The sequence below is a fragment of the Pleurodeles waltl genome, chromosome 2_1 (genome assembly GCF_031143425.1).
Source record: "Pleurodeles waltl isolate 20211129_DDA chromosome 2_1, aPleWal1.hap1.20221129, whole genome shotgun sequence".
In the NCBI taxonomy this organism is placed as follows: domain Eukaryota; kingdom Metazoa; phylum Chordata; class Amphibia; order Caudata; family Salamandridae; genus Pleurodeles; species Pleurodeles waltl.
Window position 1 is genome coordinate 619,765,834 of NC_090438.1, and position 27,495 is coordinate 619,793,328.

At 46.9% G+C, this 27,495-nt stretch overlaps 1 protein-coding gene across 2 annotated transcripts in view; it reads left to right on the top strand.

Annotated features, from left to right (window-relative positions):
* The window catches only part of CDK13 (cyclin dependent kinase 13), a 626,606-nt gene that overhangs the window by 457,227 nt on the left and 141,884 nt on the right, over positions 1–27,495 (top strand). For both annotated transcript variants that reach the window (XM_069215885.1, XM_069215880.1), the window contains exon 13: positions 2,166–2,297. In XM_069215885.1, the coding sequence (XP_069071986.1) occupies positions 2,166–2,297 (132 nt within the window). The remainder of the gene's footprint in view (positions 1–2,165; positions 2,298–27,495) is intronic.

Consider the following 27,495-nt stretch of genomic DNA (forward strand, 5'->3'; position numbering starts at 1 on the left):
CTAGACCTATCAGTGGTACCCTGCATCAAATTGCCCAACAGGCCAGATCTGTTGACACAGCACAACCAAAAGATCAGACACCCAGATCCAGCATCGCTGAATCTAGCAATCTGGCTCCTGAAATCCTAGAATTCGGGCACTTACAACTTACCCAAGAATGTATGGAAGTCATAAAACAAGCAAGAAGGCCATCCACCAGGCACTGCTATGCAAGTAAATGGAAGAGGTTTGTTTGCTACTGCCATATTAATCAAATACAACCATTACACACAACTCCAGAACATGTAGTGGGTTACTTGCTTCACTTACAAAAATCTAACCTAGCTTTCTCTTCCATTAAGATTCACCTTGCAGCAATATCTGCATACCTGCAAACTACCTATTCAACTTCCCTATATAAAATACCAGTCATTAAAGCATTCATGGAGGGCCTTAGGAGAATTATACCACCAAGAACACTACCTGTTCCTTCATGGAACCTAAATGTTGTCCTAACTAGACTTATGGGTCCACCTTTTGAACCCATGCACTCCTGCGACATACAGTTCCTAACCTGGAAGGTGGCATTTCTCATCGCCATTACTTCCCTAAGAAGAGTAAGCGAGATTCAGGCGTTTACTATACAGGAACCTTTTATACAACTACACAAAAATAGTCGTCCTAAGGACCAATCCTAAATTTTTGCCAAAGGTTATTTCACCGTTCCATCTAAATCAAACAGTGGAACTTCCAGTGTTCTTTCCACAGCCAGATACCGTAGCTGAAAGGGCACTACATACATTAGATGTCAAAAGAGCATTAATGTATTACATTGACAGAACAAAAAACATCAGAAAGACTAAACAACTCTTTATTGCATTTCAAAAACCTCACGCAGGAAACCCAATTTCAAAACAAGGTATAGCCAGATGGATAGTTAAATGCATCCAAATCTGCTACCTTAAAGCTAAACGACAGCTGCCCATTACACCAAGGGCACACTCAACCAGAAAGAAAGGTGCTACCATGGCCTTTCTAGGAAACATCCCAATGCAAGAAATATGTAAGGCAGCCACATGGTCTACGCCTCACACATTCACCAAGCACTACTGTGTAGACGTGTTATCCGCACAACAAGCCACAGTAGGTCAAGCCGTATTAAGGACATTATTTCAGACTACTTCCACTCCTACAGGCTGATCCACCGCTTTTGGGGAAATAACTGCTTACTAGTCTATGCAGAACATGCGTATCTACAGCGACAGATGCCATCGAACTGAAAATGTCACTTACCCAGTGTACATCTGTTCGTGGCATCAGTCGCAGTAGATTCGCATGTGCCCACCCGCCTCCCCGGGAGCCTGTAGCAGTTTGGAAGTTACCTTCAATTATTTATATATGTATCATCTCAACCTTAAATAGGTGCATACTTAGTCACTCCATTGCATGGGCACTATTACTACAATTCAACTCCTACCTCACCCTCTGCGGGGGAAAAACAATCGAAGATGGAGTCGACGCCCATGCGCAATGGAGACAAAAGGAGGAGTCACTCGGTCCCGTGACTCGAAAGACTTCTTCGAAGAAAAACAACTTGTAACACTCCGGCCCAACACCAGATGGCGAGCTATTGCAGAACATGCGAATCTACTGCGACTGATGCCACGAACAGATGTACACTGGGTAAGTGACATTTTCATTCTCTACTACATGATGCTCTATTATATTAAAAACATCACCCACCTCATGTCCATTAAAGCTAGGTGGTTTGCCAAAGTTGGTCATGCCAAAAAGTGGTTTGTTGTTATAAAATGGTTGGGAAGCACTGCACGTAATTGAAGCATGCTCTCCAGTCCGATTTCCTACAGTGCAGTGCATCTTTTCTAGGACAGTTTGACTCTGACCTCTTCTGGTTACGTTTTATTCTTGTACACTATTTATACGGCTTCTCAACAGCGGCATACCACTGTGTGCAGTCCTACCAGGGTTTTTTATGCATGTGCTTGTTTGTGCAATCAAGACATTTAGAAGTAGGCAGAAGTTGATTTTTAATTTCTTGTGGTCTTTGCTTTAAACATCAAAATTGGAGAGGTTTTAAGCCATACAAATGATGCACTTATTAATGTATTTGAAGCAGCACAGATCAGACCTCTGTAAATATTCTTTTTTTTTTTTTTTCTTTCCAGCATTCCAACACCTGCATTAGATTTATTTGATCATATGCTTGCATTGGACCCCAGCAAACGCTGCACTGCTGAGCAAGCCCTTCTGTGTGACTTCCTTCGTGACGTGGAACCATCTAAAATGCCTCCACCTGAGTAAGTCCCATTTATATTGCTTAGCTTTGTTTAAAATATCCTCGGGGATCGGATTAGCTTAATGATTTTACTTATATCTGGGAGTTTAGGTTTCAACATATTCTTTCCTTGGTATTTTAGGAAGTAATTTGTTTCCTTTGGTTGAACAAAATGGAGGTCTTCACTAAACTTATTTATCATTGTTTAACTGAAGTCCTTTCCTTCCAAGCTGTGCACAGCCCTTAGAGGTTGCTGAATTACATTATTGGTAATGGTAAAAAAAAATATCACTGTAAGCTCTAAAATGTGTGATAAATTCATCTTGATTATTAAAAGCAATAGATGAGTATAGGTACCCCACTACTAACTTCAGTAAGGCAGAAAAATGTTATGTTAAAAGGCTTGCGTTACTTGGTTCATTTACTAGGCTCCTCATACGTTAAGGTGATCCCGCCAGGAGGAGCCAAAGACTGCAATATCATCTAGATATGCTGCACTGAAGGACTCAAAGCCAGCAAGGACTTCACCAATGCCCATCAGGTGTAGACTATGCAACCATTTCTTTTGCTCCTGGTTCCATGCAAATTTGCCAGTACTCCACAGTAACTTAAAGGGTACTGAGAAACTTGACTGCACCTAATTCATCTATCAGCTCATCAGCCCTTAGAATAGGGTGGGCATCTGTCCTGATAAGAGTTGAGACCTCTAGTTCACACTGAATCTAATTTCTTTATTTCCACCCTGGGAATGAGGTTTGGGGACTGTAATAAAGTAGGTACTTCTAGATTAGCAGTTATCCAGTATTGGATCTTTCATAAATTCACATGCTTGAATCATCCCCGTCGTCGAAGTGGGAGTCCCACGGTACATAAAATAGCAATAATTAACAAATAAAAGTTTTTTGCCATAGGCTATAATGGAAACAGTAAATGCTCGTATAGCCTATCCATGTCCTTTTGTGAAAAGGACCCAAACTTGCCTGCTGACCAATTGGGCACCAGCACCCTCTAGAAAAATCTCCAGAGAAGCTCCTTCCCTCAGATTTTCTATTGCAAGTCGTGTGAAGGGAGTCTCCCTGAGCTCTGCTCAGTTTTCTACTACTTCAGAACCTTTTTCTCTCAAAAGAATTGAAAATATGTTGGATTCTTCTAGAAAAGGCCTTGTTGGCCCTTGCAAGACCTGTGGAAAGAAAAGGCTCCATGTGGATGATCCACATAAAGACTGCTTGTATTGACTCTACCCACAACATCAGGTTAAGGACTGCAAGATATGTTGCACTTTCTCCACAAAAACCCTCAGGGACCGTGAGGGTAGACTCCTGACATAGTTACAGGCTAAATCCTGTACTTCAGGTGAGGAGAGTGGGTCAGAGAGACCACACAAAAGGTCCAAATCGGAGGACCTGGGCAACACAGAAAAATCTAGAAAGAGGCAGAAATCACATCATGGGAAGGGCTTACAGACTTCAGTCTCCTCTGAGCCTTCCTCTCCTCTTCAAAAGGAGTCCTACCGTCTTTCTCCTTCTTTAGAGCCTTCTACTTCTAAAAAAGTGATTCTTAAAATCAGATCGACGACACCACCGTGACGACGACAGTACTAACATCTACTGTCTCCACTACATCGTCAACGAGACAGTCGTCAGCGTAGACTATTCTGACATCAGCGGTAAGGGCTCCTATCCCTTCACTCAAACCTCCGTCCATGAGAACTCCAGAACGGAGTGAGTAGTTGACGTCATCGACGACATCGTTTATAACACAGTAGACGACAGCCCCGTCGACTATCATATCGACGACAATGTCATCGGCTGTTTCACCGTCGACGAGGACACCGTCAAAGAAGCCGTCGTCGACGGCACCACCGTCGACGAGACCAACGTCAATGGAAAAATCAGTACCGTCCACCGCATTGTCAACTTTCACACCATTGACGACTGCACTGGTGCCTATCAGGCAGATAGAGGCAACTCCTACCTCTTCCAGGTCTCCGGATCTCTGAGCCATGGTCAGGATCACATCTCTGCCCACACCAGACATTTATCCAATAGACACGTCCCCAAGCAAAGTGTCAACTTTAGTACCCAGTCATCTTCTTGACTGGGAGGAATCTGATGAAGGTCCATTCGGAGATGCACACAGCCCATCTCAGCTCCCCGTCAAGTATCAAGAAGAAGATGACGATGATGAGTATGACCAGTACCAACCATACTACTCATCAGGAACACTATTACCAACCAAGAGAACCTCAGCCTAGACACTCTATACGGATGCCTTCCTCCTTAATCCAGGATTTACAATCTATGCTACAGGATTATAGGAGAAGGTTCCTCCAGCAGAAGATCAGCCACCACCGCCAGTCTCTCCGGTTACACCAATCAATATCCCTCCTCCTCCAGCTACTCCAAGAATGACACCCCACTCGGTGTTAGCTGCACCCCCTAGAGATGAAGGTTCCACTTCAGGGGAAGAAGAAGAGGAAGGAGAAATTTCTACCCCGCAACATCCTACTGAGGAATGGGATGACTACTTGGCCCCCACTCCTTCTCCACCACCTCCTCGCCCCTCTGATTCTCCACCCGAGGACATAGGTGGTTTCCACAATCTTATGGACAGAGCTGCTGTACGCTTCCACCTTCCAACATCTGTCTCCCAGTCGGAATGTTTCCTACATGATTTTAAGGAGCAGTCAAAGTATGTACGGTCCATTCCTATTATCGATTTTATATGGAGAGAGGGTACAAAGATTATGCGCAACCCGGCAACAGTTCCACCAGTCCCGCAAAAACTGGACAAGAAATACAAGGCAATTCAGACTCTCCTGCATGTCTTACTGGCCACCCAAAGCCTGACTCAGTTATTTCACAAGCTGCTCAAAGGTGTTCTAAAAACCCATTGACGCCTATCTCTACTCCCCCAGACAAAGAAGGACAGAGATTAGATAATATAGGCAAAATATTCTCATCTATGTCGGCAATCACTGTCAGAGCAGCAAATTCTTTGGCAATCCTGGGTTGTTATGACCGTCAAATGTGGTCGGACATGCAACCTTTCTTGGACCTCATCCCTGAAAGCAAGCAAGCAGAGGCACGGAAGATCCTTCAAGAGGGTGAGCGTACGTCGGAAGAAATAATCGACTGCGCTCTTGATATAGCCTCTACTGGTTTTCGTCAGCTAGCAGGTGCCGCTGTCTTACGCCGCCAAGGTTGACTCAAAGCCACTTCTTTCAGGCCGGAAGTGCAGTCCCGTAACCTCGACATGCCCTACGATGGCGAATCTCTCTTTGGCAAGCACGTAGATGACGCGCTCCAAGCCATCAAGACCGACACGGACACTGCCAAGTCCCTAGGTACCCTACAGTACCGGAAACAGCCCTTTGGGGGTGCTAGAGGAAGAGGTTTCACCTCATTTCGAGGTTCCTTCCACAGGCAGTACCAGCAATCCCAGTATAGGCCTTCCTACCACCAACAGTACAGGCAATCATCTACGGCTTCCTACGCCAGACAGGGAGGAAAGAGAAGGCAGGTTTTACAAACCAGAGCTCAACCCAGAAAACAATTATCTTCTCCAGGCACCAGCTATACTTCCCCAATTGTCATACCATCGGCAAATAGGAGCAAATATTTCCAACTACATCCAGGAGTGGAAGAAAATAACATCAGACAAATGGGTGCTGGATATAGTGACAAGAGGTCATACCCTGGAATTCATACAAAAGCCACTGCATCATCCACCAAGATCAAGCAGACCTCTCCATCTTCGTCTGCTTCAACGGGAGGTATTCATTCTGCTTGCCAAAGGAGCTATAGAGGCAGTCCCAGTTCAACAATGAGGTCTCGGATTCTACTCCTGTTTCTTCCTCATAAGGAAAAAGTCAGGGGAATGGCGTCCTATACTAGATCTCAGGAAACTCAACAAGTTCCTTCGGAAGCAATCTTTCCAGATGATCACACTGTCAGATATCCTGCACCTCCTCAATCCTGGAAATTTTATGACAACTCTGGATCTCCAAGACGCCTACTTCCACATACCAATACACCAAAAACATTGCAAATATCTCTGCTTTACGGTAGCCGGTGCCCATTATTAGTTCAAAATCCTACCATTCGGGCTGAGATCAGCTCCAAGAATCTCCACGAAATGCCTTGCCCCAGTCGCAGGTTTCCTCCGAAACAAGGGTTTCCATGTGTTTCCATACCTGGACGACTGGCTCATAAAAGCTCCGTCAACGCTACTAGCTTCCAAAGCGACAAACACCTGCTTAAAATTATTCCACATTTTGGGTCTAACAGTGAATCTACAGAAGTCAGTCATACTTCCCTCATGCAGAAGAGTTTTCCTGGGAGCAGAATTAGACACTATCCAGAACAAGGCATATCTCACTCCAGCAAGGCAGCAGAAGCTAATCCACTTGGCTGTCAGAATCTCCACAAAAGAGTTTGTTTCAGTACGACTGTTCAAGTCGCTTCTGGGTATGATTTCCTCGGCCATAGTCCTAGTACGACTAGCAAGACTCAGAATGAGGCCGCTGCAAGAAGAACTGCAACTCCAGTGGACCCAGTCGCAAGGGTCCTTCAACGGCTTAATAACTATCACACCAAACATTCGGCAGGCGTTGAAGTGGTGGTCTCACACCAACCACCTCTCCCATGGTCTTACTTTTCTATCACCAATAACAGACTTTGCCATCACCACAGACGCCTCCTTGGAGTGCTGGGGAGGCCATTTGCAGGACATGCGCATTCAGGGCAGATGGTCCGATCTCCAGAAAGAAATGCACATAAACCTGCTAGAACTGAAGGCGATTCTTCTTACACTCAAAGCTTTTCTTCCACGCATCGCAGGGTCCTCAGTGTTAGTCAGAACGGACAACACAACAAGTATGTTTTACATCAACAAACAGGGAGGAACAAGATACCTCTCCCTCTCAAGGGAAGCTCAGTCTTTTTGGGACTGGCTTACACTGAACAACGTCCGCCTCAGGGTGGAGCACCTTCCTGGGGTCAACAACGCCCTAGCGAACTCGCTCAGCAGGACGGACGACAACTGCCATGAGTGGGAACTCAACCAGAACATACTCGACTGCATCTTCCAACGATGGGGTCGGCCGATCATAGACTTGTTTGCCACCAACCTGAACGCCAAATGCCAGTTCTACGCCAGTCGATACCCACTCCCGGGGTCGTGGGGGAAATGCTCTTTTGATGAGATGGTCCAGGATCTTTGCCTACGCTTTTCCCCCCATCCCTCTGATTCCCAGGCTCCTCAGGAAAATGAAGTCCGAATGCTGCAGGATCATTCTTATAGCCCCCAGATGGCCCAGACAGTAATGGTACACGGAGCTCCTACTCCGGTCCGTGGCCAATCCAGTCCACCTTCCTTGCAAGCAAAATCTTCTAACGAAGAATCAGGGTCTCATCCTTCATCCCGACCCAGCTTCCCTACAATTGCATGCTTGGCTCCTGAGTACAGAGAGTTTCACGATATGAACATCAGGAATGTAGACCAATATTATCTAGGGCACGAACAGAGAGCACAAATAAGACGTACAAACTCAAGTGGAAGAGATTTTGTGTTTGGTGCTCTCAGAACAACTTTCACCCATTTCAAATTAACCCTGAGCAAATTCTTTCTTACCTGCTCTCTCTCTCTCCAAGGCTGGTCTTTGCCATGCATCAGTCAAGATTCACCTAGCAGCTATAGCCTCATATAGGCGATCAGCTGAGATGGCATCTATCGGCTCATCCAGAATCATTAAGCAGTTTATGAAGGGGCTTTTCCGCACTTTTCCCCCGGTGCGGTTACCTCCGCCAGAGTGGCATCTTAATATTGTCCTGTCTCAGCTCATGAAAGCTCCTTTCGAGCCCATTCACAGAGTGGAACTCAAGTGCATCACATGGAAAGTGGCAACCTTGCTCGCTCTCACTTCTACCAGGAGAGTCAGTGATATACAAGCGTTCACTACTAAAGAACCCTTTTTAGTTTTTTCTGAGGACTTCGTTATGCTCAGAACCAACCCCAAATACATTCCCAAGGTGCCTTCTTCATTCCATCTCAATGAGCCTGTGATACTACGAACCTTTTTTCCAAATCCCACTACGATCGCAGCGAAAACTCTACACTCTTTGGACATCAAACGATGCCTCAAATTTTATCTTCAAAGTACCAAACAAATCAGAAAATCAGATCAACTCCTGGTATCTTATTCTCTTGGACGACCGGGAACAGGGGTAACCAAGGCCACTATAGCCCAGTGGATTTCCTCGACAATCCGAGAACCCACTCCACAAGAGCAGTCGCCACATCGGCTGCTTTGTTTCAGGGTATTACCCTTTATAAGATATGTCAGGCTGCGACAAGGAAAACTATGCACTCCTTTACGCAGCACTGTTGTTTGGAGTCATCACAGAGAACAGACTCTCTAGTAGGACAAGCTGTTCTACGCCATCTCTTTCATTAAGGTGTGACCTTTCCTTAGTTATATAGAAATGGTTTCATATGCACATAACCGTGATTTCCATTTTTTATATATATATAGATATATATATATATATATATATATATATATATATATATGTTCGATGGCATCTGTCGCTGTAGATACGCATGTTCTGCAATAGCTCGCCATCTGGTGTTGGGCCGGAGTGTTACAAGTTGTTTTTCTTCGAAGAAGTCTTTCGAGTCACGGGACCGAGTGACTCCTCCTTTTGTCTCCATTGCGCATGGGCGTCGACTCCATCCTCGATTGTTTTTTTTCCGCCATCGGGTTCGGACGTGTTCCTGTCGCTCCGAGTTTCGGAACGGAAAACATAGTTAATTTCGGAAGATTTTCGTCGGTATTGTTGCGTTCGGGATCGGCGTACTTAGATTCCACACCGCATCGAAGATCGAAGAGCTCCGGTGCCCTTCGGGGTAGTTTTTTCGATCCTCCGTCGGGGCCTGGTCGGCCCGACCGCGTGCTGAAGAACGCCGATGGAACGGACCCCGTTCCGTTTCTGCCCCAAATGCCACAATAAATACCCCTACACAGACCAACACTTGGTCTGCAACCTGTGCCTGTCACCTGAGCACAGCGAAGACACCTGCGAGGCCTGTCGTGCGTTCCGGTCCCGAAAAACACTCCGAGACCGTCGAGCCAGAAGACTTCAGATGGCGTCCGCGCCGACAGCCCACCGAGAGTTCGAGGAGCAGGAAGAGGAAGGTACCTTCTCGATCCAAGACTCAGACTCCGAAGGATTCGACGAGACACAAACCGTGAGTAAGACGTCGAAAACCACACAAAGAAACATTTACAAGGCCCAGGGGACGCCACTGCCACCAGGCCATGGCTCGACCCATAAATTCGGTGACCGACCGTCGGCACCGAAAAAGGCCCGAACAGTGCCGAGATCGTCCGACTCCGGTCGAGACACCGGCACGCAGCCTTCTCGGGACCGAGAAAGTGCTGGAGACAAGCCTCGACACCGAGATGCCGGTGTGGACACGGCTCGACGCCGAGACAGCGGCACCGAAACAGATCGACGCCGAGAGGTTTCGGCCCCGAAAAGGAAAAAAGTCGCCTCGGAGCCGAAAAAACACGCAGACAAAGTTTCGATGCCGAAACAAACTGCAAGCGACCCAGCTTCAGGCTCTTATACAGAAGAGCACTCGCTAACCTCCCAAATGCAAAAGCATAGGTTTGAGGAAGAGCTACAAGCAACTGATGTGGACCATACGCAAAAGCGTATCTTCATTCAGCAGGGGACAGGAAAAATAAGCACCCTTCCCCCCATTAGGAGAAAGAGAAGGTTGGAGTTCCAGACGGAACAAGCACCACAACCAAAAGTGGTGAAAAGAGTTACACCACCACCCTCTCCTCCGCCCGTGATTAACGTTTCACCAGCACAAACGCCATCACACTCCCCAGCTCACACCACCATGAGCCAGGGTGACCAAGATCAGGACGCATGGGACCTATACGACGCCCCAGTGTCAGATAACAGCCCGGAGGCATACCCTACAAAACCATCTCCACCAGAAGACAGCACCGCGTACTCTCAGGTGGTGGCTAGAGCAGCACAATTTCACAACGTAAGCCTCCACTCAGAACAGGTCGAGGATGATTTCTTGTTCAACACACTCTCCTCCACCCACAGCTCCTACCAAAGCCTGCCTATGCTCCCTGGTATGCTCCGGCACGCAAAAGACATATTTAAGGACCCGGTCAAAAGTAGGGCAATCACACCAAGGGTGGAAAAAAAGTATAAGCCGCCTCCTACGGACCCGGTTTTCATCACAACACAGCTGCCACCAGACTCTGTTGTTGTAGGAGCAGCTAGGAAAAGGGCCAACACTCACACATCTGGAGATGCACCACCCCCAGATAAAGAAAGCCGCAAGTTCGATGCAGCTGGTAAGAGAGTCGCAGCACAAGCTGCAAACCAGTGGCGCATCGCGAACTCCCAGGCACTACTTGCGCGCTATGACAGAGCCCACTGGGACGAGATGCAACATCTCATTGAACATCTGCCCAAAGACTTCCAAAATAGGGCAAAACAAGTGGTTGAGGAGGGACAGACCATCTCCAACAACCAGATACGTTCCTCCATGGACGCTGCAGATACAGCTGCAAGGACAATTAATACATCTGTAACTATCAGAAGGCATGCATGGCTCCGAACGTCTGGATTTAAACCAGAGATTCAACAAGCAGTTCTCAATATGCCTTTTAATAAAAAAGAACTGTTCGGTCCAGAAGTGGACACAGCGATTGAGAAACTCAAAAAAGATACGGACACTGCCAAAGCCATGGGCGCACTCTACTCCCCGCAGAGCAGAGGAAATTACAGCACATTCCGTAAAACGCCCTTTCGAGGGGGGTTTCGGGGTCAAAGCACACAAGCCAGCACCTCACAAGCAACACCGTCCACTTACCAGGGACAGTATAGAGGAGGTTTTCGGGGACAATATAGAGGAGGGCAATTCCCTAGAAATAGAGGGAGATTTCAAGGCCCCAAAACCCCTACTACTAAACAATGACTCACATGTCACTCACCCCCTCCACACAACACCAGTGGGGGGAAGAATAGGTCATTATTACAAAGCATGGGAGGAAATCACTACAGACACTTGGGTTCTAGCAATTATCCAACATGGTTATTGCATAGAATTTCTACAATTCCCTCCAAACATACCACCAAAAGCACAAAATTTAACAACACACCATTCCAATCTCCTGGAGATAGAAGTGCAGGCACTATTGCAAAAGAATGCAATCGAATTAGTGCCAAACACACAAATAAACACAGGAGTTTACTCACTGTACTTTCTGATACCAAAGAAGGACAAAACGCTGAGACCAATCCTAGACCTCAGAGTAGTGAACACTTTCATCAAATCAGACCACTTCCACATGGTCACACTACAAGAAGTATTGCCATTGCTAAAACTGCACGACTACATGGCAACATTAGACCTCAAGGATGCTTATTTCCATATACCAATACACCCATCGCACAGGAAATACCTAAGGTTTGTATTCAAAGGAATACATTACCAATTCAAGGTACTGCCTTTCGGATTAACAACCGCACCAAGAGTCTTTACCAAATGTCTAGCAGTAGTCGCAGCACACATAAGAAGGCAGCAAATACATGTGTTCCCATATCTAGACGACTGGCTAATCAAGGCCCATTCGTTAATAGAGTGCTCAAATCACACAAATCATATCATACAAACCCTCTTCAAACTAGGGTTCACCGTCAATTTCACAAAATCCAAAATTCTGCCACGCAAGGTACAACAATACCTGGGAGCCATAATAGACACATCAAAAGGAGTAGCCACTCCAAGTCCACAAAGAATTCAAAATTTCAACACCATCATACAACGCATGTATCCAACACAAAAGATACAGGCAAAGATGGTATTACAACTCCTAGGCATGATGTCATCATGCATAGCCATTGTCCCAAACGCAAGACTGCACATGAGGCCCTTACAACAATGCCTAGCATCACAGTGGTCTCAAGCACAGGGTCACCTTCTAGATCTGGTGTTAATAGACCGCCAAACTTACCTCTCGCTTCTGTGGTGGAACAACATAAATTTAAACAAGGGGCGGCCTTTCCAAGACCCAGTGCCACAATACGTAATAACAACAGATGCTTCCATGACAGGGTGGGGAGCACACCTCAATCAACACAGCATACAAGGACAATGGAACGTACATCAAACAAAACTGCATATCAATCACCTAGAACTTTTAGCAGTTTTTCAAGCACTAAAAGCTTTCCAACCAATAATAGTTCACAAATACATTCTCGTCAAAACAGACAACATGACAACAATGTATTATCTAAACAAGCAGGGAGGGACGCACTCCACGCAGTTAAGCCTGCTAGCACAAAAAATTTGGCATTGGGCAATTCACAACCAAATTCGCCTAATTGCACAGTTTATACCAGGGATACAAAATCAACTCGCAGACAATCTCTCTCGAGATCACCAACAGGTCCACGAATGGGAAATTCACCCCCAAATACTGAACACTTATTTCAAACTCTGGGGAACACCTCAGATAGACTTGTTTGCGACAAGGGAGAACGCAAAATGCCAAAACTTCGCATCCAGATACCCACACAAACAATCCCAAGGCAATGCCCTATGGATGAACTGGTCAGGGATATTTGCTTACGCTTTTCCTCCTCTCCCTCTCCTTCCTTACCTGGTAAACAAACTCAGTCAAAGCAAACTCAAACTCATATTGATAGCACCAACTTGGGCAAGGCAACCCTGGTACACAACGCTGCTAGACCTATCAGTGGTACCCTGCATCAAATTGCCCAACAGGCCAGATCTGTTGACACAGCACAACCAAAAGATCAGACACCCAGATCCAGCATCGCTGAATCTAGCAATCTGGCTCCTGAAATCCTAGAATTCGGGCACTTACAACTTACCCAAGAATGTATGGAAGTCATAAAACAAGCAAGAAGGCCATCCACCAGGCACTGCTATGCAAGTAAATGGAAGAGGTTTGTTTGCTACTGCCATATTAATCAAATACAACCATTACACACAACTCCAGAACATGTAGTGGGTTACTTGCTTCACTTACAAAAATCTAACCTAGCTTTCTCTTCCATTAAGATTCACCTTGCAGCAATATCTGCATACCTGCAGACTACCTATTCAACTTCCCTATATAAAATACCAGTCATTAAAGCATTCATGGAGGGCCTTAGGAGAATTATACCACCAAGAACACTACCTGTTCCTTCATGGAACCTAAATGTTGTCCTAACTAGACTTATGGGTCCACCTTTTGAACCCATGCATTCCTGCGACATACAGTTCCTAACCTGGAAGGTGGCATTTCTCATCGCCATTACTTCCCTGAGAAGAGTAAGCGAGATTCAGGCGTTTACTATACAGGAACCTTTTATACAACTACACAAAAATAAAGTCGTCCTAAGGACCAATCCTAAATTTTTGCCAAAGGTTATTTCACCGTTCCATCTAAATCAAACAGTGGAACTTCCAGTGTTCTTTCCACAGCCAGATACCGTAGCCGAAAGGGCACTACATACATTAGATGTCAAAAGAGCATTAATGTATTACATTGACAGAACAAAGAACATCAGAAAGACTAAACAACTCTTTATTGCATTTCAAAAACCTCATGCAGGAAACCCAATTTCAAAACAAGGTATAGCCAGATGGATAGTTAAATGCATCCAAATCTGCTACCTTAAAGCTAAACGACAGCTGCCCATTACACCAAGGGCACACTCAACCAGAAAGAAAGGTGCTACCATGGCCTTTCTAGGAAACATCCCAATGCAAGAAATATGTAAGGCAGCCACATGGTCTACGCCTCACACATTCACCAAGCACTACTGTGTAGACGTGTTATCCGCACAACAAGCCACAGTAGGTCAAGCTGTATTAAGGACATTATTTCAGACTACTTCCACTCCTACAGGCTGATCCACCGCTTTTGGGAAAATAACTGCTTACTAGTCTATGCAGAACATGCGTATCTACAGCGACAGATGCCATCGAACTGAAAATGTCACTTACCCAGTGTACATCTGTTCGTGGCATCAGTCGCAGTAGATTCGCATGTGCCCACCCGCCTCCCCGGGAGCCTGTAGCAGTTTGGAAGTTACCTTCAATTATTTATATATGTATCATCTCAACCTTATATAGGTGCATACTTAGTCACTCCATTGCATGGGCACTATTACTACAATTCAACTCCTTCCTCACCCTCTGCGGGGAAAAACAATCGAGGATGGAGTCGACGCCCATGCGCAATGGAGACAAAAGGAGGAGTCACTCGGTCCCGTGACTCGAAAGACTTCTTCGAAGAAAAACAACTTGTAACACTCCGGCCCAACACCAGATGGCGAGCTATTGCAGAACATGCGAATCTACTGCGACTGATGCCACGAACAGATGTACACTGGGTAAGTGACATTTTCAATATAATTTTAATATGCTTCTGTAAAGAAATGGCTCCCTGTTGCAGTTACCCCCCACTTTTTGCCTAATACTGATGCTGACTTGACTGAGAAGTGTGCTGGGACCCTGCTAACCAGGCCCCAGCACCAGTGTTCTTTCACCTAAAATGTACCATTGATTCCACAATTGGCACACCCTGGCATCCAGATAAGTCCCTTGTAACTGGTACCTCTGGTACCAAGGGCCCTGATGCCAGGGAAGGTCTCTAAGGGCTGCAGCATGTATTATGCCACCCTAGAGACCCCTCACTCAGCACAGACCCACTGCTTACCAGCTTGTGTGTGCTAGTGAGAACAAAATGAGTAAGTCGACATGGCACTCCCCTCAGGGTGCCATGCCAGCCTCTCACTGCCTATGCAGTATAGGTAAGACACCCCTCTAGCAGGCCTTACAGCCCTAAGGCAGGGTGCACTATACCATAGGTGAGGGTACCAGTGCATGAGCACTGTGCCCCTACAGTGTCTAAGCAAAACCTTAGACATTGTAAGTGCAGGGTAGCCATAAGAGTATATGGTCTGGGAGTCTGTTTTGCACGAACTCCACAGCACCATAATGGCTACACTGAAAACTGGGAAGTTTGGTATCAAACTTCTCAGCACAATAAATGCACACTGATGCCAGTGTACATTTTATTGTAAAATACACCACAGAGGGCACCTTAGAGGTGCCCCCTGAAACTTAACTGACTGTCTGTGTAGGCTGACTAGTTCCAGCAGCCTGCCACACTAGAGACATGTTGCTGGCCCCATGGGGAGAGTGCCTTTGTCACTCTGAGGCCAGTAACAAAGCCTGCACTGGGTGGAGATGCTAACACCTCCCCCAGGCAGGAGCTGTAACACCTGGCGGTGAGCCTCAAAGGCTCACCCCTTTGTCACAGCACCGCAGGACACTCCAGCTAGTGGAGTTGCCCGCCCCCTCCGGCCCCGGCCCCCACTTTTGGCGGCAAGGCCGGAGAAAATAATGAGAATAACAAGGAGGAGTCACTGGCCAGTCAGGACAGCCCCTAAGGTGTCCTGAGCTGAGGTGACTCTAACTTTTAGAAGTCCTCCATCTTGCAGATGGAGGATTCCCCCAATAGGGTTAGGATTGTGACCCCCTCCCCTTGGGAGGAGGCACAAAGAGGGTGTACCCACCCTCAGGGCTAGTAGCCATTGGCTACTAACCCCCCAGACCTAAACACGCCCTTAAATTTAGTATTTAAGGGCTACCCTGAACCCTAGAAAATTTGATTCCTGCAACAACAAGAAGGACTGCCTAGCTGAAAACCCCTGCAGAGGAAGACCAGAAGACACCAACTGCCTTGGCTCCAGAAACTCACTGGCCTGTCTCCTGCCTTCCAAAGAACTCTGCTCCAGCGACGCCTTCCAAAGGGACCAGCGACCTCTGAATCCTCTGAGGACTGCCCTGCTTCGACGACGACAAGAAACTCCCGAGGACAGCGGACCTGCTCCAAAAAGACTGCAACTTTATCCAAAGAAGCAGCTTTAAAGAACCCTGCAATCTCCCCGCAAGAAGCGTGAGACTTGAAACACTGCACCCGGCGACCCCGACTCGGCTGGTGGAGAACCAACCCCTCAGGGAGGACCCCCGGACTACTCTACGACTGTGAGTACCAAAACCTGTCCCCCCTGAGCCCCCACAGCGCCGCCTGCAGAGGGAATCCCGAGGCTTCCCCTGACCGCGACTCTCTGAAACCTAAGTCCCGACGCCTGGAAAAGACCCTGCACCCGCAGCCCCCAGGACCTGAAGGACCGGACTTTCACTGCAGAAGTGACCCCCAGGAGTCCCTCTCCCTTGCCCAAGTGGAGGTTTCCCCGAGGAAGCCCCCCCTTGCCTGCCTGCAGAGCTGAAGAGATCCCTTGATCTCTCATTGACTTACATTGCGAACCCGACGCTTGTTCTAACACTGCACCCGGCCGCCACCGCGCCGCTGAGGGTGAAATTTCTGTGTGGGCTTGTGTCCCCCCCCGGTGCCCTACAAAACCCCCCTGGTCTGCCCTCCGAAGACGCGGGTACTTACCTGCAAGCAGACCGGAACCGGGGCACCCCCTTCTCTCCATTATAGCCTATGCGTTTTGGGCACCACTTTGAACTCTGCACCTGACCGGCCCTGAGCTGCTGGTGTGGTAACTTTGGGGTTGCTCTGAACCCCCAACGGTGGGCTACCTTGGACCAAGAACTGAACCCTGTAAGTGTCTTACTTACCTGGTAAAACTAACAAAAACTTACCTCCCCCAGGAACTGTGAAAATTGCACTAAGTGTCCACTTTTAAACTAGCTATTTGTGAATAACTTGAAAAGTATACATGCAATTGAAATGATTCAAAGTTCCTAATGTACTTACCTGCAATACCTTTCAAACAAGATATTACATGTTAAATTTGAACCTGTGGTTCTTAAAATAAACTAAGAAAAGATATTTTTCTATACAAAACCTATTGGCTGGATTTGTCTCTGAGTGTGTGTACCTCATTTATTGTCTATGTGTATGTACAACAAATGCTTAACACTACTCCTTGGATAAGCCTACTGCTCGACCACACTACCACAAAATAGAGCATTAGTATTATCTATTTTTACCACTATTTTACCTCTAAGGGGAACCCTTGGACTCTGTGCATGCTATTCCTTACTTTGAAATAGCACATACAGAGCCAACTTCCTACAGCTTCTATATAAGTATATGTATGTGTGTATATCTTTATATATATATATATATATGTGTATTTCTATATATATATCTGCATTTATAACACGAATGTTCAGTATATGTGTACATGTACTTAAAAGTATCTATAGTCCTCTGAAGCTCATGATGCAAAAGTTATGAGTTAACTATTTTATATTGGGAATAAAGGATTTTCATGCTCGCACCCTCCATCCACAGTGGGTATAATGTTTATCAACAATACTGCTGACTATTCAGATTCAAGCATGTGAATTTATGAAAGATCCAATACTGGATAAGAAAACAAGTTACTTACCTGTAACTACAGGTTCGATGGCATCTGTCGCTGTAGATACGCATGTTCTGCAATAGCTCGCCATCTGGTGTTGGGCCGGAGTGTTACAAGTTGTTTTTCTTCGAAGAAGTCTTTCGAGTCACGGGACCGAGTGACTCCTCCCTTTGTCTCCATTGCGCATGGGCGTCGACTCCATCTTTGATTGTTTTTTTTCCGCCATCGGGTTCGGACGTGTTCCTGTCGCTCCGAGTTTCGGAACGAAAAATTAGCTAATTTCGGAAGATTTTCGTCGGTATTGTTGCGTTCGGGATCGGCGTACTTACATTCAACACCGCATCGAAGATCGAAGAGCTCCGGTGCCCTTCGGGGTAGTTTTTCGATCCTCCGTCGGGGCCTGGTCGGCCCGACCGCGTGCTGAAGAACGCCGATGGAACGGACCCCGTTTCGTTTCTGCCCCAAATGCCACAATAAATACCCCTACACAGACCAACACTTGGTCTGCAACCTGTGCCTGTCACCTGAGCACAGCGAAGACACCTGCGAGGCCTGTCGTGCTTCCGGTCCCGAAAAACACTCCGAGACCGTCGAGCCAGAAGACTTCAGATGGCGTCCGCACCGACAGCCCAACGGGAGTTCGAGGAACAGGAAGAGGAAGGTACCTTCTCGATCCAAGACTCAGACTCCGAAGGATTCGACGATACACAAACCGTGAGTAAGACGTCGAAAACCACACAAAGAAACATTTACAAGGCCCAGGGGACGCCACTGCCACCAGGCCATGGCTCGACCCATAAATTCGGTGACCGACCGTCGGCACCGAAAAAGGCCCATACAGTGCCGAGATCGTCCGACTCCGGTCGAGACACCGGCACGCAGCCTTCTCGGGACCGAGAAAGTGCTGGAGACAAGCCTCGACACCGAGATGCCGGTGTGGACACGGCTCGACGCCGAGACAGCGGCACCGAAACAGATCGACGCCGAGAGGTTTCGGCCCCGAAAAGGAAAAAAGTCACCTCTGAGCCGAAAAAACACGCAGACAAAGTTTCGATGCCGAAACAAACTGCAAGCGACCCAGCTTCAGGCTCTTGTACAGAAGAGCACTCGCTAACCTCCCAAATGCAGAAGCATAGGTTTGAGGAAGAGCTACAAGCAACTGATGTGGACCATACGCAAAAGCGTATCTTCATTCAGCAGGGGACAGGAAAAATAAGCACTCTTCCCCCCATTAGGAGAAAGAGGAGGTTGGAGTTCCAGACTGAACAAACACCACAACCAAAAGTGGTGAAAAGAGTTACACCACCACCCTCTCCTCCGCCCGTGATTGACGTTTCACCAGCACAAACTCCATCACACTCCCCAGCTCACACCATCATGAGCCAGGGTGACCAAGATCAGGACGCATGGGACCTATACGACGCCCCAGTGTCAGATAACAGCCCGGAGGCATACCCTACAAAGCCATCTCCACCAGAAGACAGCACCGCGTACTCTCAGGTGGTGGCTAGAGCAGCACAATATCACAATGTAAGCCTCCACTCAGAACAGGTCGAGGATGATTTCTTGTTCAACACACTCTCCTCCACCCACAGCTCATACCAAAGCCTGCCTATGCTCCCTGGTATGCTCCGGCACGCAAAAGACATATTTAAGGAGCCGGTCAAAAGTAGGGCAATCACACCAAGGGTGGAAAAAAAGTATAAGCCGCCTCCTACGGACCCGGTTTTCATCACTACACAGCTGCCACCAGACTCTGTTGTTGTAGGAGCAGCTAGGAAAAGGGCCAACTCCCACACATCTGGAGATGCACCACCCCCAGATAAAGAAAGCCGCAAGTTCGATGCAGCTGGCAAGAGAGTCGCAGCACAAGCTGCAAACCAGTGGCGCATCGCGAACTCCCAGGCACTACTTGCGCGCTATGACAGAGCCCACTGGGACGAGATGCAACATCTCATTGAACATCTGCCCAAGGACTTACAAAATAGGGCAAAGCAAGTGGTCGAGGAAGGACAGACCATTTCCAACAACCAGATCCGCTCCTCCATGGACGCTGCAGATACAGCTGCACGGACAATTAATACATCTGTAACTATCAGAAGGCATTCATGGCTCCGAACGTCTGGATTTAAACCAGAGATTCAACAAGCAGTTCTCAATATGCCTTTTAATGAAAAAGAACTGTTCGGTCCAGAAGTGGACACAGCGATTGAGAAACTCAAAAAAGATACGGACACTGCCAAAGCCATGGGCGCACTCTACTCCCCGCAGAGCAGAGGGAATTACAGCACATTCCGTAAAACGCCCTTTCGAGGGGGGTTTCGAGGTCAAAGCACACAAGCCAGCACCTCACAAGCCACACCGTCCAGTTACCAGGGACAGTATAGAGGAGGTTTTCGGGGACAATATAGAGGAGGGCAATTCCCTAGAAATAGAGGAAGATTTCAAAGCCCCAAAGCCCCTACTACTAAACAGTGACTCACAGGTCACTCACCCCCTCCACACAACACCAGTGGGGGGAAGAATAGGTCATTATTACAAAGCATGGGAGGAAATCACTACAGACACTTGGGTTCTAGCAATTATCCAACATGGTTATTGCATAGAATTTCTACAATTCCCTCCAAACATACCACCAAAAGCACAAAATTTAACAACACACCATTCCAATCTCCTGGAGATAGAAGTGCAGGCTCTATTGCAAAAGAATGCAATCGAATTAGTGCCAAACACTCAAACACAGGAGTTTACTCACTGTACTTTCTGATACCAAAGAAGGACAAAACACTGAGACCAATCCTAGACCTCAGAGTAGTGAACACTTTCATCAAATCAGACCACTTCCACATGGTCACACTACAAGAAGTATTGCCATTGCTAAAACTGCACGACTACATGGCAACTTTAGACCTCAAGGATGCTTATTTCCATATACCAATACACCCATCGCACAGGAAATACCTAAGGTTTGTATTCAAAGGAATACATTACCAATTCAAGGTACTGCCTTTCGGATTAACAACCGCACCAAGAGTCTTTACCAAATGTCTAGCGGTAGTCGCAGCACACATAAGAAGACAGCAGATACATGTGTTCCCATATCTAGACGACTGGCTAATCAAGGCCCATTCGTTAATAGAGTGCTCAAATCACACAAATCATATCATACAAACCCTCTTCAAACTAGGGTTCACCGTCAATTTCACAAAATGCAAAATTCTGCCACGCAAGGTACAACAATACCTGGGAGCCATAACAGACACATCAAAAGGAGTAGCCACTCCAAGTCCACAAAGAATTCAAAATTTCAACACCATCATACAACGCATGTATCCAACACAAAAGATACAAGCAAAGATGGTATTACAACTCCTAGGCATGATGTCATCATGCATAGCCATTGTCCCAAACGCAAGACTGCACATGAGGCCCTTACAACAATGCCTAGCATCTCAGTGGTCTCAAGCACAGGGTCACCTTCTAGATCTGGTGTTAATAGACCGCCAAACTTACCTCTCGCTTCTGTGGTGGAACAACATAAATTTAAACAAGGGGCGGCCTTTCCAAGACCCAGTGCCACAATACGTAATAACAACAGATGCTTCCTTGACAGGGTGGGGAGCACACCTCGATCAACACAGCATACAAGGACAATGGAACGTACATCAAACAAAACTGCATATCAATCACCTAGAACTTTAGCAGTTTTTCAAGCACTAAAAGCTTTCCAACCAATAATAGTTCACAAATACATTCTCGTCAAAACAGACAACATGACAACAATGTATTATCTAAACAAGCAGGGGGGGACGCACTCCACGCAGTTAAGCCTGCTAGCACAAAAAAATTGGCATTGGGCAATTCACAACCAAATTCGCCTAATTGCACAGTTTATACCAGGGATACAAAATCAACTCGCAGACAATCTCTCTCGAGATCACCAACAGGTCCACGAATGGGAAATTCACCCCCAAATTCGGAACACTTATTTCAAACTCTGGGGAACACCTCAGATAGACTTGTTTGCGACAAGGGAGAACGCAAAATGCCAAAACTTCGCATCCAGATACCCACACAAACAATCCCAAGGCAATGCCCTATGGATGAACTGGTCAGGGATATTTGCTTACGCTTTTCCTCCTCTCCCTCTCCTTCCTTACCTGGTAAACAAACTCAGTCAAAGCAAACTCAAACTCATATTGATAGCACCAACTTGGGCGAGGCAACCCTGGTACACAACGCTGCTAGACCTATCAGTGGTACCCTGCATCAAATTGCCCAACAGGCCAGATCTGTTGACACAGCACAACCAAAAGATCAGACACCCAGATCCAGCATCGCTGAATCTAGCAATCTGGCTCCTGAAATCCTAGAATTCGGGCACTTACAACTTACCCAAGAATGTATGGAAGTCATAAAACAAGCAAGAAGGCCATCCACCAGGCACTGCTATGCAAGTAAATGGAAGAGGTTTGTTTGCTACTGCCATATTAATCAAATACAACCATTACACACAACTCCAGAACATGTAGTGGGTTACTTGCTTCACTTACAAAAATCTAACCTAGCTTTCTCTTCCATTAAGATTCACCTTGCAGCAATATCTGCATACCTGCAAACTACCTATTCAACTTCCCTATATAAAATACCAGTCATTAAAGCATTCATGGAGGGCCTTAGGAGAATTATACCACCAAGAACACTACCTGTTCCTTCATGGAACCTAAATGTTGTCCTAACTAGACTTATGGGTCCACCTTTTGAACCCATGCACTCCTGCGACATACAGTTCCTAACCTGGAAGGTGGCATTTCTCATCGCCATTACTTCCCTAAGAAGAGTAAGCGAGATTCAGGCGTTTACTATACAGGAACCTTTTATACAACTACACAAAAATAAAGTCGTCCTAAGGACCAATCCTAAATTTTTGCCAAAGGTTATTTCACCGTTCCATCTAAATCAAACAGTGGAACTTCCAGTGTTCTTTCCACAGCCAGATACCGTAGCTGAAAGGGCACTACATACATTAGATGTCAAAAGAGCATTAATGTATTACATTGACAGAACTAAAAACATCAGAAAGACTAAACAACTCTTTATTGCATTTCAAAAACCTCACGCAGGAAACCCAATTTCAAAACAAGGTATAGCCAGATGGATAGTTAAATGCATCCAAATCTGCTACCTTAAAGCTAAACGACAGCTGCCCATTACACCAAGGGCACACTCAACCAGAAAGAAAGGTGCTACCATGGCCTTTCTAGGAAACATCCCAATGCAAGAAATATGTAAGGCAGCCACATGGTCTACGCCTCACACATTCACCAAGCACTACTGTGTAGACGTGTTATCCGCACAACAAGCCACAGTAGGTCAAGCCGTATTAAGGACATTATTTCAAACTACTTCCACTCCTACAGGCTGATCCACCGCTTTTTGGGAAATAACTGCTTACTAGTCTATGCAGAACATGCGTATCTACAGCGACAGATGCCATCGAACTGAAAATGTCACTTACCCAGTGTACATCTGTTCGTGGCATCAGTCGCAGTAGATTCGCATGTGCCCACCCGCCTCCCCGGGAGCCTGTAGCAGTTTGGAAGTTACCTTCAATTATTTATATATGTATCATCTCAACCTTAAATAGGTGCATACTTAGTCACTCCATTGCATGGGCACTATTACTACAATTCGACTCCTACCTCACCCTCTGCGGGGAAAAACAATCGAAGATGGAGTCGACGCCCATGCGCAATGGAGACAAAGGGAGGAGTCACTCGGTCCCGTGACTCGAAAGACTTCTTCGAAGAAAAACAACTTGTAACACTCCGGCCCAACACCAGATGGCGAGCTATTGCAGAACATGCGAATCTACTGCGACTGATGCCACGAACAGATGTACACTGGGTAAGTGACATTTTCATTATCCAGTATTGGTATCTTTCATAAATTCACATGTGACCCACCCTCCTCCCCTTTGACGCTCGCATTTCCTCTCAGGATATAATCTTTCACTCTAGTGCTGGAAAATCTGAGGGAAGGAGCTTCTCTGGAGAGTGTTGGTGCCTGATTGGTCAGCAGGCAAGTTTGGGTCCTTTTCACAAAAGGACATGGATAGGCTATATGAGCATTTACTGTTTCCATTATAGCCTACCGCAAAAAACTTTTATTTGTTAATTATTGCTATTTTATGTACCATGGGACTCCCACTTTGATGACTGTGATGATTCAAGCATGTGAATTTATGAAAGATACCAATACTGGATAACTGTAGTTACAGGTAAGTAACTTGTTTTCTTCCTTTGACTTGTGTTGATCCGTACCGAATCACTAATGGAGTTTAGGGACCCTAGCTTAAGCAGTTTCTATGATTTTGAACCTCAAAATAATAAACTAGAAAGCAAAAACAACCATACGTAGCTCAAATATACAAATTAAAAACGACTTAAATTTACAAACAAATAGGAATTTTTATTTTAAGAGGAAGGTTTCAGCTTTTCAAAATCTAGTTTTATTTCTAAAAGCCCAGGGACTGTCGAGGGTTCAATAACCCCTAAATCCAGCATCTTGTTGACTTCAACTTTGATGCTTTCCTTAACTTGATCAGACTGTCGATAGATCTTAGATTTGTCCACATCATGCGTACACAGTTGTGTCTGTCCAGGGGTTAAGGAGAAGAGCTCTGCATACTGCAGTCAGCCCGCTGTTGGGTGGTAAGGGTGTCTGAGTAGACAGTTTCATCCACTGATCCATCTTTAGGATTGTGAGAGAGGCGGTCAGGGAGATGTTCACTCTCTGCATACTGTTCATCAGTAACCATCAGAATGGTTACATCATCCCTGTCACAGAAAACCTTGAGGTGGTTCACATGGATCGCCCTTTTGGGTGGCCTCTTAAGGGCCAGATCTACCAAGTAGGTGACCTCACTTTTCTTCTCTACGATAGGGTAAGGACGACTCCACTTGTCCTGAAGTGCCCTGGAAGCCACAGGCTCCAGAACCCATACATTCTGCCCTGGTTTAAACTCCACCAGTGCAGCCTTTTGGTCATACCACTTCTTCTGGAGCTGTTGGCTGGCCTCCAAGTTTTTGGATGATTTTTCCATATACTCTGCTATCCTAGAGTGGAGGCCTAGCACATAGTCCACCACATCTTGCTTAGGCTCATGGAGAGGCCTCTCCCAACCCTTCTTCGCAAGTGGTCCCTTAATAGAGTGGGCAAACAAGTTCAAAGGGGGAAACCCTACCTTTTCTGTGGCTCCTCTATAGGCGAAAAGCAAGCATGGCAAGAGGACATCCCATCTCCTTTTGAGTGTTTCAGGGAGCGCCATAATCATGCCCTTCAATGTCTTGTTGAACCTTTCAACAAGTCCATTGCTTTGTGGATCATATGGCGTGGTGAACTTGTAGGTCACCCCACACTCATCCCACATGTGTTTTAGGTAAGCTGACATGAAGTTGAAACCTCTGATAGGAACCACCTCCTTAGGAAACACTACCCTGGTAAATGAGGGCTTTGGCTACTGCAGCAGCAGCAGTAGTAGTACTAAGGGGACTTGGTTTCAGATATTTCAGATACTTGTTGGCACAATCCCCTACCACCAGTAAATGTTGGTTTCCTGAGGCTGTGGGTTGTTAAAGTGGACCCACTGTGCAGCAGCCGCTGCTGCAGATGTCAAGGGGAGGCGTTGAGGGGTTAGAGAGACAGGGGGGGGAGTAAAAAAGAAAGGAAAACGTAACTCTTTCCATCGCCGCTGCCTCCTGCCGCCTTTTTCCTCTTCTGGTGTCCCACCATTCACTGGGACACCAGCACAGGCTCCCCAGCAATCCTGGTGCTGCATTCATGCTAAACCTAGCATTAAAGCAGTTTAGGATTGGTCTGATCGGCTTGCACTGCCACTCAGACACTTCCCTGGGGGGTCTGTGCAGTTTCTGCCGCCCAGCTGTTAAACACAGCCGGGTTGGGGAAACCTCCATGCTCGTGTGTTTAGCCAGCCTAAGACGACCGACCAAACACACGCGCAATGTAAGGTAATGCCTCCTTGGCATGGTTACCCCCTGCCTTTTTCTGATGCCAGGTTCTGAATGAAAGTGTGCTGGGACCCTGCTAACCAGCCCCAGCACCAGTGTCCTTTCCCTAAACTGTACCTTTGCTTCCACCATTGGCACAGACCTGGCACTCAGAAAAGTCCATTGTAAATGGCCCCCCTGGTACCAAGTGCCCTGGTGCCAGGGAAGGTCTCTAAGGGCTGCAGCATGTCTTATGCCACCCTGGGGGCCCCTCACTCAGCGCATGCACACTGCCTCACAGCTTGTGTGTGCTGGTGGGGAGAAAATGACTAAGTCGACATGGCACTCCCCTCAGAGTGCCATGCCATCCTCACACTGTCTGTGGCATAGGTAAGTCACCCCTCTAGCAGGCCTTACAGCCCTAAGGCAGGGTGCACTATACCACAGGTGAGGGCATATGTGCATGAGTACTATGCCCCTACAGTGTCTAAGCAAAACCTTAGATATTGTAAGTGCAGGGTAGCCATAAGAGTATATGGTCTGGGAGTTTGTCAAACACGAACTCCACAGCACCATAATGGCTACACTGAAAACTGGGACGTTTGGTATCAAACTTCTCAGCACAATAAATGCACACTGATGCCATTGTGGAATTTATTGTATAATGCACCCAGAGGGCTTCCTGAGATGCCCCATGTAAGGAAATGCCTCCTTGGCATGGTTACCCCCTGACTTTTTGCCTTTGCTGATGCTATGTTTTGAATTGAAAGTGTGCTGAGGCCTGCTAACCAGGCCACAGCACCAGTGTTCTTTCCCTAACCTGTACTTTTGATTCCACAATTGGCACACCCTGGCACCCAGATAAGTCCCTTGTAACTGGTACCTCTGGTACCAAGGGCCCTGATGCCAGGGAAGGTCTCTAAGGGCTGCAGCATGTATTATGCCACCCTAGAGACCCCTCACTCAGCACAGACCCACTGCTTACCAGCTTGTGTGTGCTAGTGAGAACAAAATGAGTAAGTCGACATGGCACTCCCCTCAGGGTGCCATGCCAGCCTCTCGCTGCCTATGCAGTATAGGTAAGACACCCCTCTAGCAGGCCTTACAGCCCTAAGGCAGGGTGCACTATACCATGGGTGAGGGTACCAGTGCATGAGCACTGTGCCCCTACAGTGTCTAAGCAAAACCTTAGACATTGTAAGTGCAGGGTAGCCATAAGAGTATATGGTCTGGGAGCCTGTTTCACACGAACTCCACAGCACCATAATGGCTACACTGAAAACTGGGAAGTTTGGTATCAAACTTCTCAGCACAATAAATGCACACTGATGCCAGTGTACATTTTATTGCAAAATACACCCCAGAGGGCACCTTAGAGGTGCCCCCTGAAACTTAACCGACTGTCTGTGTAGGCTGACTAGTTCCAGCAGCCTGCCACACTAGAGACATGTTGCTGGCCCCATGGGGAGAGTGCCTTTGTCACTCTGAGGCCAGTAACAAAGCCTGCACTGGGTGGAGATGCTAACACCTCCCCCAGGCAGGAGCTGTAACACCTGGCGGTGAGCCTCAAAGGCTCACCCCTTTGTCACAGCACCGCAGGACACTCCAGCTAGTGGAGTTGCCCGCCCCCTCCGGCCCCCACTTTTGGCGGCAAGGCCGGAGAAAATAATGAGAATAACAAGGAGGAGTCACTGGCCAGTCAGGACAGCCCCTAAGGTGTCCTGAGCTGAGGTGACTCTAACTTTTAGAA